Below are 18465 nucleotides of genomic sequence, written 5' to 3' on the forward strand. Positions count from 1 at the left end.
TCTAGAGGTGCTACTGGGTGATGTTAACATGTACTATTTATCTGTAGCCCCAGAGAGACTGATCAGCCACCTGCTTTTAGTGATTTGCCTCACTATAGCCCGGAGACAGAAGACACCCTGAATACCCCCTATGCCATTATGGTTAGCTTGAGTTTGGAATATTTGGGCTTTAGAAAAGGTGGCAGCTATGGTCTTTGATAAAATGGGTGCTTATAAAAAGATCTAGGTCCAATTTTTACTTTTGTAAAACAGTTGGTGTCACAGAATCTATGTTTTCCAACTGCAACATACATGTTAGGGATGGCTGCAGTTTGCAGATTAGAGTCTCATAGGGATTCATCAATGATGTATTGCATTCCTGAGCCCGTTTACAGACTGTGTGCATTCATAATTTTGGGTGTCTGCCATATTCTCCAGCTGTGTGCAATGTTGCATACGATTACTCTTATAATTGTTTACTCCTCATGGCTGTTCTAATCACGTACCAACAAAATCTAATTAAAATTGTTTAAAAATAATTGGGAGTTGAGGTGAAATATGAAAAGATAAGAAAAGGACTGATTAAATGATTAAGAACAGTGAGACAAGAAGAAAGGCATTAAATGCCTTGAAACAGAAGAGAGGGATTTGGTATTGGTACGTAACCAGAGATACCGAGTATTTTGTCAGTGTGTTCTCACACGGAAATACTGGTTGGAAAGGTTTTGTGGCAATGGGAGATGGACCAAGATGCAAAATCAGTACAGTGGTCAATGTGGCATGACCAAGAACACATGGACATAATATAAATTGTGTCTAGGGAAAGTTGATATGATGATGTGGTAGTAAGAGATCATTTTCAGAGTTATATGCCATATGAGTTTCACATTTGGAAGATTGTTGCTTAATTTACTTGTATTTTCCATTAACCCTTTCACTGCGGCGGCTATTCCGCCGCAGTGCTAAGGGGGCGAGGCGGAAGAGCGGCGGGCGCATGCTGGTGACGGAACCGCTCCGTCACCAGCGTCGGTTGCGCTGTGCTTATGACGGAGCGGTTCCGTCATGGCCCCGCCCGCTCAATAGAACGCTCAGCGCAGGCGCGGAATTCGCGCTGCGCAGGAGCGTCGGGCGGGCCATGACAGAACAGCTCCGTGATCAGCACAGCGCCACCGCAGCTGATGATGGAGCGGTTCCGTCAATAGCAGGGGAGGGGTTAAAGGAAAATTATGTGTTGTAAAGGAGCTTTATGTACAAGATGAGATCTGAGGGGGGCCTCCTTTGATGGTCAGTTACACCCTGCCAGCTGATCTGATTGAAAGTGAAGATGCTCTCCTGGGCTTTTTACAATAAAAGGTCTAGGACACCACGCTTACAGAGGTTAACATTAAACAGTAATCCTACTAGTTTCAAACAGTACAGAGAATGTAAATAAATCATCAACAATTTAAACATCCACAGATATGGAAGCTTTGTATAGCTTTTCTTCTTGATTTTGTTAGAATGTGTTAATTGGAAATAGAGAACAAATGTTACAAGTCCCTTTGGGGCACTAACCTAAATTTAGAAAATAAGAAGGTGATGCCAGTGAGATTCAAGAATCGGATGACCAGTTAATTGGTGCTTCAACTATTTATGCTTGCCATCTTTCCAGGACCTCTTCACGCAATCCTCTGACCACAAAAAAAAATCCAAGAGCGTGCACAAATGTTCAGAATGAGAAGGGAAAATAATCTTGCTTACTCAGTGTGGAAGGCCACCAGGACTCACCTTTATTTTCCAGCGAGGTCTGTACTTGTAACTGCTGGTTCAGGAGGCTGTAAGTATTCCTGAAGCCCACCACTTCCATTCCTACCACTGCCGGACTGAAGGCAGGTGATACTGAATCAAACTGAGGAGCTCATCAAGGAAACATATTTTTTCGCTGGACAGCCTAACATAGCTAACACATTCCTAACACATTTCTCCACCTTCAACAATCCTATATGTCCATGCTACTTCGATGTATTATTATTTGTTTTTAAGTACAGAGACACAACAACATTGGCATAGAAACTCAATAAAGCCTCCAGGGTACATACACATTTTCATCAGATTAACCACCCTCTTCTTTAGTCTGCAAGCAGGGCCCTTACCAGGTAACTGGAGGAGTGCCAGTGTATGTGAAAGGAAAGGGATGTATGTTATGTGTGCGTGTGTACATGTGCGTATGTGGGACATTGTGTGTGTATATGTAGAAGTGATTTTTTTAAATACGCAATCAACTTAGTTTGATGAAGGTATGAGTAGGTGTTTAGCAGTGTTGAGAAGATGTATACATATATACACACACATACATATATATACATTTATACACACATATATGCATACACACACACAACACACACACACATATATACATACATATATATATATATATACATATACGCACACACACATATATATATATACATACTGCTCAAGAGTCTGCCACACGGTGAAAAGAGCACTCGAACAGTTGAAAGGTTTGACCCGTGACCTTTATTTTCAGTATGAACTGCTCACGTTCGTAGGCTGGATTTGCAGAAACTCCGTCTCGCCTGACGCGTTTCGATACTTTCTTCCTCAGAGGCTTTATGACGAAGTTTGCGTGCGACACTCCCAAGGATTTGTGGGAGTTGAAGTCCTTAATGTTCCTTTATGGATGCACTGTCTTTACTGCCACTCTGTATGAGCCCAAAGCTCTGATGAGCCCCCACTCACGACGCAGTTCTCATCTTGGTCAGCAAATCCTTGGGAGTGTCGCACGCAAACTTCGTCATAAAGCCTCTGAGGAAGAAAGTATCGAAACGCGTCAGGCGAGACGGAGTTTCTGCAAATCCAGCCTACGAACGTGAGCAGTTCATACTGAAAATAAAGGTCACGGGTCAAACCTTTCAACTGTTCGAGTGCTCTTTTCACCGTGTGGCAGACCCTTGAGCAGTATATTAGCGGCAGCACAGCCGCGAAGGAGCACCACCCTGTTTAACACGGGGGCCACGAGTTGGGATGTTACCTGCCTCGTTTGTGGAAACAGATGACCAAGATGAGAACTGCGTCGTGAGTGGGGGCTCATCAGAGCTTTGGGCTCATACAGAGTGGCAGTAAAGACAGTGCATCCATAATGGAACATTAAGGACTTCAACTCCCACAAATCCTTGGGAGTGTCGCACGCAAACTTCGTCATAAAGCCTCTGAGGAAGAAAGTATCGAAACGCGTCAGGCGAGACGGAGTTTCTGCAAATCCAGCCTACGAACGTGAGCAGTTCATACTGAAAATAAAGGTCACGGGTCAAACCTTTCAACTGTTCGAGTGCTCTTTTCACCGTGTGGCAGACCCTTGAGCAGTATATTAGCGGCAGCACAGCCGCGAAGGAGCACCACCCTGTTTAACACGGGGGCCACGAGTTGGGATGTTACCTGCCTCGTTTGTGGAAACAGCTGACCAAGATGAGAACTGCGTCGTGAGTGGGGGCTCATCAGAGCTTTGGGCTCATACAGAGTGGCAGTAAAGACAGTGCATCCATAAAGGAACATTAAGGACTTCAACTCCCACAAATCCTTGGGAGTGTCGCACGCAAACTTCGTCATAAAGCCTCTGAGGAAGAAAGTATCGAAACGCGTCAGGCGAGACGGAGTTTCTGCAAATCCAGCCTACGAACGTGAGCAGTTCATACTGAAAATAAAGGTCACGGGTCAAACCTTTCAACTGTTCGAGTGCTCTTTTCACCGTGTGGCAGACCCTTGAGCAGTATATTAGCGGCAGCACAGCCGCGAAGGAGCACCACCCTGTTTAACACGGGGGCCACGAGTTGGGATGTTACCTGCCTCGTTTGTGGAAACAGCTGACCAAGATGAGAACTGCGTCGTGAGTGGGGGCTCATCAGAGCTTTGGGCTCATACAGAGTGGCAGTAAAGACAGTGCATCCATAAAGGAACATTAAGGACTTCAACTCCCACAAATCCTTGGGAGTGTCGCACGCAAACTTCGTCATAAAGCCTCTGAGGAAGAAAGTATCGAAACGCGTCAGGCGAGACGGAGTTTCTGCAAATCCAGCCTACGAACGTGAGCAGTTCATACTGAAAATAAAGGTCACGGGTCAAACCTTTCAACTGTTCGAGTTCTCTTTTCACCGTGTGGCAGACCCTTGAGCAGTATATTAGCGGCAGCACAGCCGCGAAGGAGCACCACCCTGTTTAACACGGGGGCCACGAGTTGGGATGTTACCTGCCTCGTTTGTGGAAACAGCTGACCAAGATGAGAACTGCGTCGTGAGTGGGGGCTCATCAGAGCTTTGGGCTCATACAGAGTGGCAGTAAAGACAGTGCATCCATAAAGGAACATTAAGGACTTCAACTCCCACAAATCCTTGGGAGTGTCGCAAGCAAACTTCGTCATAAAGCCTCTGAGGAAGAAAGTATCGAAACGCGTCAGGCGAGACGGAGTTTCTGCAAATCCAGCCTACGAACGTGAGCAGTTCATACTGAAAATAAAGGTCACGGGTCAAACCTTTCAACTGTTCGAGTGCTCTTTTCACCGTGTGGCAGACCCTTGAGCAGTATATTAGCGGCAGCACAGCCGCGAAGGAGCACCACCCTGTTTAACACGGGGGCCACGAGTTGGGATGTTACCTGCCTCGTTTGTGGAAACAGCTGACCAAGATGAGAACTGCGTCGTGAGTGGGGGCTCATCAGAGCTTTGGGCTCATACAGAGTGGCAGTAAAGACAGTGCATCCATAAAGGAACATTAAGGACTTCAACTCCCACAAATCCTTGGGAGTGTCGCACGCAAACTTCGTCATAAAGGCTCTGAGGAAGAAAGTATCGAAACGCGTCAGGCGAGACGGAGTTTCTGCAAATCCAGCCTACGAACGTGAGCAGTTCATACTGAAAATAAAGGTCACGGGTCAAACCTTTCAACTGTTCGAGTGCTCTTTTCACCGTGTGGCAGACCCTTGAGCAGTATATTAGCGGCAGCACAGCCGCGAAGGAGCACCACCCTGTTTAACACGGGGGCCACGAGTTGGGATGTTACCTGCCTCGTTTGTGGAAACAGCTGACCAAGATGAGAACTGCGTCGTGAGTGGGGGCTCATCAGAGCTTTGGGCTCATACAGAGTGGCAGTAAAGACAGTGCATCCATAAAGGAACATTAAGGACTTCAACTCCCACAAATCCTTGGGAGTGTTGCACGCAAACTTCGTCATAAAGCCTCTGAGGAAGAAAGTATCGAAACGCGTCAGGCGAGATGGAGTTTCTGCAAATCCAGCCTACGAACGTGAGCAGTTCATACTGAAAATAAAGGTCACGGGTCAAACCTTTCAACTGTTCGAGTGCTCTTTTCACCGTGTGGCAGACCCTTGAGCAGTATATATATATATACATATATACAAACACACATATATAGATATACATATATACACACACACACATATATACATATATACACACACACACATATATACATATATACACACATATATATATATCTATATACACATATATATACCTGTCCAAACAGTATTTTCCACAAGACGTCTCTCGCACACCAGCCGGCGATGCTTCAGAGGAATGGAAACGGACACCAGTTTGCATGGCTTGGCAGGTCTTCATGTATTTTAGCCTCGTCAGACGCTTTTCGGATAACAGAGTATCATTGATCACTGGCGGAAACGCAGTCCGCTTACTATTTTTATGCCATTTTTAGGTCTCCGTCTGCGAAGGCTGCGCTTACGCAGTCTTGCAGGGGAGATCTTATGTTTTTCAGTAAGGGGCTTAAACCCACCACTCTTCCCATTGGCTGGCTTCCTAAATGGAGGCCAGCCATTGGAGGAGAGGGGCGTCACTCCGTTTAAGCCCCGTCTTTTTGGGATTCGGGGGTGTGTTTTTTACTTTCTTTCTCTCCTCTTCCCATTGGCTTGGATTTTACCTTCCAGCCAATGGGAAGAGGAGAGAAAGAAAAACACGCCCCCGAATCCCAAAATGAGGCTGCGTCTCTCCGAGGCATTTCTGCCTCGCCTTAGATAAACGTGGTGGTGTTGGACTGCCCTTCTGACGGCTTGTTTAGTATTTCAGCAAGATGATGTCTCATAGCGTTACGAGGCGGCATTGTAGTGCTATAATAGAGCTACATAAAACACATCTGCACACAAAGGCCTGCGCCGAGACCAGCATACGTGGAAAAGCAGCAGTCCTACTGTCGAGGCACATAAAATATTAACTGCATGCTTTACCAGACGGCCCCTCGCCGCGGTGCGTTCGGAGTGCACGCGCCTGCTCGTCCCTTTTTTTACAGGGCTCTGCTAGCAAGACAACCGGAATCGAGTGATCATTGGTCAAGCCCAACCTGACGTCACGCTGCGGCAAAATCAATAGGGCCGGCGCTGACTGCCCGCGAGCGCGAGGCATACATATCTGCTGCAGTCTCCGTGGCAACAAGGAACTCCACGCCGGGTAGTCAGGCCTGCACACTCCTGCCCCCCCTCCTCTATGGGTGGATTAGAGGCAAGTCTAAGGCTTTAATGTGTTTATCGGCTCTAGGAGGAGGGGTGGAGGCCGCAGGGGGCACAACAGGAAGATAAGCAATTAAACCCAAGAGGCAAGCCAGGCAGTGCTACAACACACGCTGACAAACTATCTTACCGCAATGCGCTATAGTGTGATCCCGCCTGCAGCAGGAGACTACGAGCACCGGCACCGGTGTGCAGGGAAAGTGGGAAAACACATTGAAAAAGTGGAAGGGGGGGAGATGAATGGACCGCTTGTTCGTTCATCATTTCAAGGTGGTCAAAATAAATTCTACCGGCAAAAGAGTGAGTGCCCACTGCAGAAAACAAGACATTAAGTCTATCTCCTTGACCTCCTCGGCAATGAAATCTATTCTTTAAAATAAAAACACAAAGAATACGGCAGAAGACATTTTGCTAGAAAACCGCAATCAACTAATACCAGTGTAATCTAAAAACAGCACAATGAAGGTTTTAGACAGCTCTTGCTGTGCACAGTTGACCCCGTTTGCAGCTTTTGAAAAGTTAAGACTTTCCGGCTCCTGCTCATTCCAATGCCTGCATCTTCAAACACAGACCGTGGTGGAGCTTTTTATTCTCTAGTTGGTGCAGGTGGCCCGAGGGTATGCAGTGCCCTCTGCATGCAGACTACAGCCATCTTACTATTCCAACCAGGTGCAAAGGCGTCATTTTCCTTGCATGCCTTTGGGCCATGGAACCCTTACAAGATCCCTGAAACACAGCTTCCCTGTCACTGGGATACGAGTCTCTCTCGGCCTTTGGCATCGAAGAACTGCAGCACACCAAAGGAGTAGCCTTTATCAAAAGCGAACACATTGCACTGAAAAGTGAAAAGATAAGGAATAAATAGTGTGCCATTCGCTTGCATCTAGTGGCATCTAGCTTATGTATGTATTAGCCACATAAGCTTTACACAACGGCTTCTAAGAAATTGTACTCGACTGCTAAAAAGGCTCGTAACTGCTGCCTTTCACATGAAGCAGTTTTATTAGAGCACATGGAGCTTTACCTTCCCCAGCAAAGGATGGACTGACCACTTGTCTGACTGCACGACACACTGCTGCATGCCACACACTGCTTCACGCCACACACTGCTGCACGCCACACTGCTGCACGCCACACCTCACACTGCTGCATCCACCACATCTACCACCACCACATCCACCACCACCACATCCACCTCCACCACCACATCCACCACTACCACATCCACCACTACCACATCCACCACCACATCGACCACCACCACATCCACCACCACCACCTCATCCACCACCACCACCTCATCCACCACCACCACCACCACCACATCCACCACCACCACCACATCCACTACCACCACATCCACCACCTCATCCAACACCACCACCACATCCACCAGCACCACATCCACCACTACCACCACATCCACCACCACGTCCACCACAACCACCACCACACATCTACCACCACCAGATCCACCACCACGTCCACCACAACCACCACCACATCCACCACATCATCCATCACCAAATCCACCACCACCACATCCACCGCCACCACATCCATCACCACAACATCCACCACCACAACATCCACCACCACAACATCCACCACCACCACATCCACCACCACCTCATCCAACACCACCTCATCCACCACCACCATATCCACCACCACCACATCCACATCCACCACCACCACATCCACCACCTCATCCAACACCAGCACCACATCCACCACCACCACATCCACCAGCACCACATCCACCATAACCACCACCACACATCCACCACCACCACCACTACCACCACCACACATCCACCACCACCAGATCCACCACCACCAGATCCACCACCACGTCCACCACAACCACCACCACCACATTCACCACCACATCCACCACCTCAACAATCACCACATCCACCACCACCACATCCACTGCCACCACATCCATCAACACCACACCCACCACCACCTCATCCACCACCACCACCACATCCTCAACCACCACCACATCCACCACCACCACCACAACCACAACCACATCCAGCACCACCACATCCACCAGATCCACTACCACCACATCCATGTGTGCGTGTGAGTGGCTGTGTGTGTGTGTGTGGCTCTCTGTGTGTGTGTGGGTGGGTGCAAATGTAATAGGTCTCACATTTGTGAGAGATTAAGCCATTGGCATTGTAAATGACAATGCCATTTATTTATCTGTTTTCAAAACCAACACATAAATAAACAAATTGTCATTTACAATATTTTGGGATGCTTTCACCTCTACCATGTGATACCATAGACATAGAAAATATACTAGCAGCACTTCCTATGTTTAGACATGTAATGCTTAAATAGTGAAAACATTGTCTTTTAATCATCCCAAATAGATCTATTTTACAGGGAGCACTTGATTGTATTATTTGCCTGCGTAAATGCTGAAATCCATACAGTATACTGTAATAGTGAATTTAAAATCATACATCTCCATAGATTTTCTAAAAGGTATATGATAAAATAGAATAAAATTGTCACATTTCATCCTATGATATTCAAGTTAGTACATAAATGTTGCATATTGATAAATACATACATAAATACTAAATTTGTTAAAAAATCCGATTTAGTAAGTATTATGAATTTGAAAAATTCACTACAGTACTGGGATTGATTGATACCTGAATACATTCAGTATGTGCAAAATATCGCTATGTGCAAATAATTGGTTAATTCAATGCATGTCAAGTATTGCCCGAGCAGAGAAAGTGCCTAGATAGTGCAAAAGTTGTGATTGTGCAAAATGTGCAAATGTTCTATAAAAGTGAAGGGCTTTCATATGTTAGGTTAAAAAACATATATATTAAAAAATCTATATATATATTAAAAACGGACAAAGAGGGACAGGGAAGAAGATATCTGTTGCAATAACTATAGGATCAAGTCTCTACAGTTTTAGTTCATATGTTGTACTGGAGAATGGCTTTATTACAAGTTGTGAAGATCTTCTGCATTGTTCAACCCTTTTGGATGCCTGCTGTCCAGTTCTAAAATGATTCTCTCTAATTGTCTTAAGGCAATACACACACACAGTCACAATGTATCCCCTGAAGACGCACTCTAGATCAGACGAATTCCATTAGTTCTAGTGAAGGCAACCGGCATTCTTTGTTCAGAAAAATGACAAGCCTCAAGTGTTTCGGAGCAGCAGCTTCTTGTTCACAGGCATTTCATGAGGCTTCGCAGTATTGATGAAAAGGCATTTTCCCTGCATGCCTTTTATTTCAGTTGCCCTTGCAGTATAGCATACATTGCATGCTGGGATGTGAAGTACATTCTTAGTATCCTCCAGTGGAATCAGGTGTGCCTTTTAAACATTGTTCCCCTTTGTGGGTTCTGAGCTTCCGCAAGGAATTAATTTGTATTTTCCGCGCCCTTCGGTGGGCCTCTGAAGAATTATATGTTGGTACTGATGCCTTTCTGTTCTCCCACAGAAAGATTCAAGACAGTTCTGTGCCTTTGTGGACCCCTCTTCAGCTTCAAGGGTGGTGCAATCTTCAAGGCTGGACTGCCTAGCACACACAAGCCCTTACAGAACCTTGGCAAGCAGGATACAAAAGCAAAGTTTAGTCCTTTTACTGTCCAAGACAGATGCAACAAGCGGCAGGCCAGCACAACACAGCAACAAGGAGAGTGGCAGTTCCCCTCCTACAGCTTCTCCAGCTCTTCTTCTTGGTAAAATCTCCTCTTGGTCCAGAAGTGTTCCAAAAGTCTGGGGTTATGGGTTCAATATTCAAACCCCTTTTGGCCTTTGAAGTAGGCATACTTCAAAGGATAGTTTTTGTAGTTCACAGATCCTGCCTTGCCCTGTCTTCGCTCCACCCACACTACTGGGTGGCGGAGACAGCATTGTGAGAGGTCAGGCACAGCCCTATTCAGGTGTCAGTGACAGCTCCTCCCACCACTTCAGCTCGGGAAGGCCCATCAGCCTGGTGATGGACAATCGCACAAGTTACTACTTGTGTAACGATATATCTGTAAGAGACATTAGTTAGTGATAGATTCCTTACCTTAGAATATCCCCAGGCGTCTGACTGGATCCGGAAACTTTTGTGTAGCAGTACCCTTGCGCGTCGGTAGGCGTCGTCTGCGTCTCCGCATCCGTCGTCGGCGCCGTGATGACGTCGTCGGAGTACTGTGGGCGCATGCTGACGTCAGTTCTTAGACACAGCTTTTCCGTGCCAAAAACGCAGAGCCATGTCAAAAACCAACACTGGTGCCATTGAAACTAGGGCCCTGAAAGGGGATGACCTTAACCCTAGATATCGGTTCGCAGAACGGGGAGGATGGGTGGGTCGGTCAGGAATCTATCACTAACTAATGTCTCTTACAGATATAGCGTTACACAAGTAGTAACTTGTGCATCTGAAAGAGACACGTTAGTGATAGATTCCTTACCTTAGAATAGATACCCCAGCAATAACAACCCCAGTGGTGGGTCTGCGAACCAATAATCAAACCAGAAAGTCCCGGAGGACGGAACGGCCAAAGAAGCCATCCCTCCGGACTTGGCTGTCCAGGCAGTAGTGTCTTGCGAACGTGTGCAGCGAGGCCCACGTAGCTGCATGACAAATGTCCTGCAAGGGGACATCTCGGCCCAGGGCAGTAGTAGTCGCTGTGGCTCGAGTGGAATGGGCCCTCAGCCCAACAGAAGGTTCCTTTTTAGCCAAAGAGTAGCACGCTTGGATGCACAACACGATCCACCGAGAGATGGTCCGTTTGCGCACCGCCCATCCTTTCTTAGCGCCCACGTAACCAACAAAGAGTTGGTCATCTACCCGGAACTGGCGTGTGTGATCCAGATAGTATGAGAGCGCACGTTTTGGGTCCAGACGGTGGAGCCTCTCTTCCTCTTTCGAGGGATGCGAAGGGGGAGGCGGAGGCGGAAAGAAGGTGGGGAAGGTGATTGACTGCCTGATGTGGAAGGCCGTGACTATCTTGGGCAGGAAAGAAGGTTTTGTCCGCAACACAACCTTGTCCGGATGGACAGAAAGGAAAGGAGGTTTAGAGGATAGAGCCTGGAGCTCACTCACTCTCCTGGCAGAGGTGATGGCAACCAGGAAAGCAGTCTTCAGAGTAAGAAGGCAGATAGGACAGTTGTGAAGCGGCTCAAAGGGAGCGCACATCAGAAAAGTAAGAATCAGGTTCAAGTCCCACTGAGGCATCACGAAGGAAACAGGTGGAAACGTGTGTGTGATGCCTTTCAGAAAACGATTTACAATATGGGACTTGAACAAAAATGGTTGATCAGGCAGCCTTAGGAAGGCTGAAAGGGCAGAAAGGTAGTCCTTGATAGTGCCCAGAGCAGAGCCCTACTGGGCAAGAGAAAGAAGGAAGAGAAGAACCTCAGAAAGAGGGGCAGAGAGAGGATCCACAGCCTTTGCTGTGCACCATGCCACAAATCTGTTCCACCTGCAGGCGTATACCGACTTTGTGGAGGGACGCCCGGCTGCCAGAATGATATTACAGACTTCAGGAGGCAAGTCAAATGGCCTTAACTGTCGCCGCTCAATCTCCAAGCATGGAGGGGGAGAAAGGACAGGTTCGGGTGGAGGACCGTTTCCTGTTGCTGCGACAGAAGGTCCTACTGAAGAGGCAGACGGACCGGGGGATCGACTGACATACTGAGTAGCTCGGGATACCAGTACCTTCGTGCCCAGTGCGGAGCCACAAGGATGACTTGGGCCCGGTCGCGTTTGATCTTCTTCAACACTCTGGGCAGAAGTGGTATAGGCGGAAAGGCGTACAACAGACCGCAACTCCACTCGCGACGAAAAGCGTCTCAGAGCGAGTGCCGCCTTGGAAATTCCAAAGCGCAGAACTAATGACATTGCGCGTTCTCTTCGGTGGTGAATAGATCTAACCAAGGTTCTTCCCACTGCTGAAAGAGGCCTTGCGCCACGTCCGAGTTCAGATGTCATTCGTGATCCATCATGCACCGACGGCTGAGTTAGTCCGCCCTGGCGTTCAGAGAACCTGCCAGGTGTTGAACCACTAGGGTCACGCCCTGATGTTCCAGCCACTGCCAGAGGCGCAGAGCCTCCAGGCATAGGGTCCACGACCCCACCCCGCCCTGTTTGTTGCAGTACCACATGGCGGTGGTGTTGTACGTGAACACCTGCACTACACTCCCTCAGACAGAGAGGAGGAATACCTTCAGTGCAAGACGAATCGCCCGCAGCTCGAAAAGGTTGATATGGAGCCGGGACTCTGCCGGAGACCAGAGGCCTCTGATCTCCGCCTCTCCCATATGGCCTCCCCAGCCCTGGAGGGACGCGTCTGTCACAACTATGTGCTCCGGTTGGGGAAGGGAGAGGGATCTGCCGCTGACCCAATCGCGGTCCGTGAGCCACCACTGCAGCTGTCTCGCAGTGCCCTCTGAGATCAGGACATGGTCGGACAGGTTGCCCTGATGCTGGGCCCACTGAAACTTCAGGTCCCACTGCAGAGCCTGCATCCGCCACCGGGCGTGATGCACCAGAAGGATGCAGGAAGCCATCAGCCCCAGAAGCCGCAGCGTCAACCTGACCGAGACTCAGGGTAAAGGCTGAAAGATCGGAATCAGAGCCTGAATATCCCGAACCCGCTGCTCGGGGGGATAAACCCGAAACTGCACCGAGTCGAGAACCGCTCCAATGAAGAGGAGCTTTTGAGAGGGACACCGGTGTGACTTCGGCACGTTGATGGAGAACCCCAGGAGGTGCAGGAGATCCGCCGTCGTCTGGAGGTGGCTGACGACTGTCTGGGGCGAGCCCGCCTTCAACAACCTGTCGTCGAGGTAGGAGAAGACTGAAACCCCCAACCTGCGCAGATGAGCTGCGACCACCGCCATGACTTTCGTGAACTTCCATGGGGCGCTGGTGAGGCCGAAGGGGAGCACGGTAAACTGAAAGTGCTCGTGGCCTACCGTGAACCGCCGGTAGCGCCGGTGGGCCGGCAGGACGGGGATGTGAAAATAAGCGTCCTGCAAGTCCAACGCTACCATCCAGTCTCCTGGGTCCAGGGCAGCTAAGACATGAGCCAGTGTCAGCATTTTGAACTTCTCCTGCCGGAGGAGCAGTTGACGTTCCGTAGGTTCAAGATTGGGCGTAGGCCCCCTTTGCCCTTCTTGGGTACCAGAAAGTAGTGGGAGTAGCAACCACACCCTACTTCTGGCCCAGGAACGCGCTCGATGGCCCCCTTGGCCAAGAGGGCTGTAAATTCCTCCAGCAGAAGCCGCAGATGATCACCCGATACGCGGTGGTATTGCGGTGGCTTGGCTCGAGGGGTCGTCTCGAAGGGGAGGGAGTAGCCCCTTCGGACGATTTGCAACACCCACCCGTCCGATGTGACAGTGCGCCAGTGGGAGTGGTGATGGCGAACCCTGCCCCCCACTGGAGTCACATGGGCCTGAAAGCACAGACTAGGAGGGTTTTGAGGCGGATGCTGCGGGGGAAGGTGTGGACTGGCCACGCCGTTGTCCCCGACCGCCTCCACGGCGATTTCCACGGCCGCCACCGCGTTGGATGTTAGTGTGCGGTGTGTGGCTGGCAGCACGTGTGGGGGCGCCCCTTCCTCGGCCACGAAAGGAGCGAAAGGCCTTCGTTTGCTGGCGCGGGCCGAGAGGCCCAAGGACTTGGCCGTAGCCTTGGAGTCCTTAAAGCGCTCAAGCGCATGGTCTGCTTTGTCGCCAAACAGGCGACGGCCATCAAACGGCATGTCCATGAGGGTATTCTGGACATCGGCCGAAAAGTTGGCGGACCTCTACCAGGCGTGGCGACGAATCGCCACCGTCGTTGCCATCGCTCTGCCCAGTGAGTCGGTGGTATCCAACCCACACCGGATGGAGAAACGTGCCGCATCTCGACCCTCCGCAAGTGCTTGGGCGAGTTTAGCCTTGACCTCCGCCGGCATTGTGGCAGCACGTCTGCGACCGTGTCCCACAGGGAGTGGGTGTAACGGCCCAAGAGGCATGCAGTGTTGGAAGACCGCAGTCCCAAACTAAGGAAGGAGAATATTTTCTTTCCATAATTCTCATACCTCTTGGATTCCGATGCTGGAACCGGGTCGAGGGAGGTTTTGGTGATAGCGCTGCCCGAGGACGGCGCCGGAGGTGACACCTGTGGAACCGGCACTGGTGAGGTTGTAGGGTCAACCGGCGACAATCCGGATCCAGAAGCAGATCCAGTGGGGCCCTGCGGCGCGGGCCCGAAGGCGCCGGCGGCGTCGGGCCGAACCACCCGACCCGATACGGCCCCCAGACGGGTCCGCTGGGCCCGAAGGCACCCCGGAACCCGTCGGTGAAGAGAGGGACCTCTTGGCCATGAGGAAATGATCGATCTCCTCCGGCATCGCTTGCTGCCCAGGGACCGGAGAGTATGGGGCAGGTCGTGACGCCCGTGACTCCGACTGAGCCGCGTGGGCGGTGTCACCCGAACCCCCGGCCACGTCGGGGGGAGTCGGAAGAGCGATGACGTCTCTTCGACTTCTTGTGCTTACCTGACGACGACTTCGACCCGGAGGAATGATGTCGACTCCCGGAACTATGATGGCTCCGCCCCCGCGACCGGTCCCTCGACCTCCGTCCGGACTGGGACCTTTCACGGTGCGGGCTGACTGCCGGAGCTCGAGCCGCTTGCTCCCGCCTATCCTTCGAGGTTAAGGCCCGACAGTCGGAGCATCTTGTCGTCATGATAGACGCCGAGACAGTGTAGGCACCGACAGTGAGGGTCGGTGACCGACATCAGTCGGTTGCAGTCCCCACAAGGCTTAAAACCTGGCATCCCTATCGGCACCGATCGGAGTCGAAGACTCGAGAAATGATCGGAAAGATCTCAAAAAAGTTAGTCAAAAAGTGACTAAGGTACCACTTTTTCCGGATCTGCGCTGCTGGCGCGGAAAAAAGGAGAAGAGACGTCAGCACGCGGAGGCGGCGTCTGAGTACTCCGACGACGTCATCACAGCGCCCACGACGCCGACGACGGACCCGCAGACAACGCCTACCGACGCTCAAGGGCACTGCTATGCAAAAATGTCCGGATCAAGTCTGACGCCTGGGGATATTCTAAGGTAAGGAATCTATCACTAATGTGTCTCTTTCAGATAGGATATGCAGGGCACACCTCAGCTCCCTTTGGGTGACTGTATAGAGCAAATGCACAAACAGTCCAACTGTCAGTCCAAATCAGACATAGATTTTAGAGGAAGGCCGAGGCACAGAATGGTAAAGCAAGAAAAATACCCACTTTCTAAAAGCAGCATTTTCAAACATACAACTTAAAAACCACCCTCACTAAAAGATGTGTTTTCAAAATCTTAGCTCAGGGAGCCCAGACTCCAATTCTCCAACTCTTCCCAATTGAAAGTTACACTTGTAAGATGTTACAAGACAGCTCCAATGATAACCTATGGGAGAGATAATCCTTGCTAGAGTGAAAAAAGAAATTAGCAGTGTTTCACTCTCAGGACATGTAATATACCAGTCAATGTCCTACCTTTCACATACACAGCACCCTGTCCATGGGGCTATCTTGGGCCTACCTTTGGGACCCTTACATGTAGTAAAAGCGAATGTTTGGGCCTGGCAAGTGGGTGAACATACCAGGTTGACAAGTCAGTTTACAGTTGCACTTGCAGACACTACAGTGGCAGGCCTAGCCTACCTTAGGGTGCCTTATATGTATTAAAAGGGAATGTATGGGTCTGGCAAGTGGGTGCACTTGCTAGGTTGACAAAGCAGTTTACAGTTTCAACTGTAAAGGCAGTTTATAGTTGAACTTTCAGACACTGCAGTGGCAGGTGGCAGGCCTGATACATGTTCACAGGGCTACTCGGCACACACGGTGCACTTTCTAGTAAATCAAATATGCAAATCATGGATAACCAATCATACTCACAATTTACACATCAGGGGCGCTGGCACTGATCAGCAGTAGTAAAGTCCAATAACCAGGAAAAACTAATGTAAGCACACAGTCAAAACCAGAAGCAAAAAGACCAGGGAAACACACCCAAAAGATGCCTTTGGACTGACCACAGCTGCGTTCACTTCACCTACAACAAGCCCACATCCAACTACCACCCCCAACCCACTCTGCAAAGAAACTGGAACAAAATCACCATCGACCAGATCTCCTCATCGCTTCTTCAAAACCCCCCGCCCACCCCTCAAACCCAGATCAAGCAGCCACCAACCTTACCCAATGGTTATCCAACAGCGCCGACATCCTAGCACCACTGAAAAAACGACAAATCAAACTAGGCAGCAAGAAGGCCTCCTGGTTCAACGATGATCTTAAGAAATCCAAGAAACTTTGTCGCTCCCTCGAGAAGGCCTGGAAAAAAGACCCAACCACCAGCACCAAGGACGCCTTCAAAAACGCCACCCGCATACACCACCAACTGATCCGGACTGCCAAGAAAGCCGCTTTCAAGGACCGACTAGATAACAACGCCCACAACAGCAAGGAATTATTCAACATCGTCAAGGAATTTACCAACCCCTCAGCCAACTCCAACGACATCACCCCCTCTCAAGCCCTCTGCGACTCCCTAGCCTCATTCTTCCACAACAAAATTGCGGACATCCACAACAGCTTCGACAACCAACCCGGAGACCAACCCACCCAATCCCCTGCTGGACCCCCACCCCCCCTGAACATCCTCAATGACTGGAAGCCAATCTCCACTGAGGACACCATCCGTCTGATGAACTCTATCCACTCAGGATACCCCACAGACCCTTGCCCTCACCACATCTTTAACAAAGCAGACTCCATTATTGCACCGCACCTCCGAGACGTCATCAACTGCTCCCTCAACTCCGCAACCTTCCCGGAAAGCTGGAAACATGCCGAACTCAGCGCCCTCCTGAAGAAACCCACAGCTGACCCCACCGAACTCAAAAACTACCGCCCTATCTCACTCCTTCCATTCCCGGCCAAAGTCATCGAGAAAGCGATCAACAACCAGCTCGCCGCTTTCCTCGAAACCAACAAATCCCTCGACTCCTCACAATCCGGCTTCCGAGCCAAACACAGCACTGAAACCGCCCTCATCGCAGCAACAGACGACATTCGAACTCTACTGGACAATGGAGACACAGTCGCCCTCATCCTCCTCGACCTCTCCGCAGCCTTCGACACGGTCTGTCATAGCACCCTTCTACAACGCCTCAGAAACGTCGGAATCCAAGGAAAAGCACTGGAATGGATCACCTCGTTCCTCTCCAGAAGAACCCAGAGAGTCCGCCTTCCACCATCCAAGTCAGAGGCCACTGAAGTCATCTGCGGCGTACCACAAGGATCCTCACTCAGCCCCACCCTCTTCAACGTATACATGAGCCCACTTGCGGCCATCGCTCGCCAACACAATCGCAACATCATCTCCTACGCGGATGACACTCAACTGATCCTATCACTCACCAGAGACACTAACACGGCCAAAACCAACCTGCACGAAGGAATGAAAGAAGTAGCCGATTGGATGAAGCACAGCCGTCTGAAACTGAACTCAGACAAAACAGAAGTCCTCATCCTAGGCACCTCCCCCTCCGCCTGGGATGACTCTTGGTGGCCAGAGGCCCTTGGAAAAGCACCCATCCCGACGGACCACGCACGGAACCTGGGCGTCATCCTGGATTCTTCACTCTCGATGAACAGACAAGTCAACGCTGTTTCTTCATCTTGCTTCAACATTCTTCGCATGCTCAAAAAAACATTTTGTTGGATCCCCACCGAAACTAGAAAAACGGTCACCCACACTCTGGTCACGAGCCGACTGGACTACGGAAACACCCTCTACGCCGGTACCACCGCAAAACTCCAGAAAAAACTCCAACGCATCCAGAACGCTTCAGCCAGACTCATACTAGACATCCCGCGTAAAGAACACATCTCTGGTCACCTGAAAAACCTCCACTGGC

The 18465-nt window shown here is 50.0% G+C and overlaps 1 protein-coding gene across 3 annotated transcripts in view; it reads right to left on the minus strand.

The window, feature by feature from the left end:
• The window catches only part of TEDC2 (tubulin epsilon and delta complex 2), a 334684-nt gene that overhangs the window by 85342 nt on the left and 230877 nt on the right, over positions 1–18465 (minus strand). For all 3 annotated transcript variants that reach the window (XM_086941286.1, XM_086941287.1, XM_086941285.1), the window contains one exon: positions 1747–1867. In XM_086941286.1, coding sequence (XP_086797412.1) covers positions 1747–1867 — 121 coding nt within the window. The remainder of the gene's footprint in view (positions 1–1746; positions 1868–18465) is intronic.

Source organism: Lissotriton vulgaris, chromosome 10 (assembly GCF_964263255.1).
Source record: "Lissotriton vulgaris chromosome 10, aLisVul1.2, whole genome shotgun sequence".
Taxonomy (NCBI): domain Eukaryota; kingdom Metazoa; phylum Chordata; class Amphibia; order Caudata; family Salamandridae; genus Lissotriton; species Lissotriton vulgaris.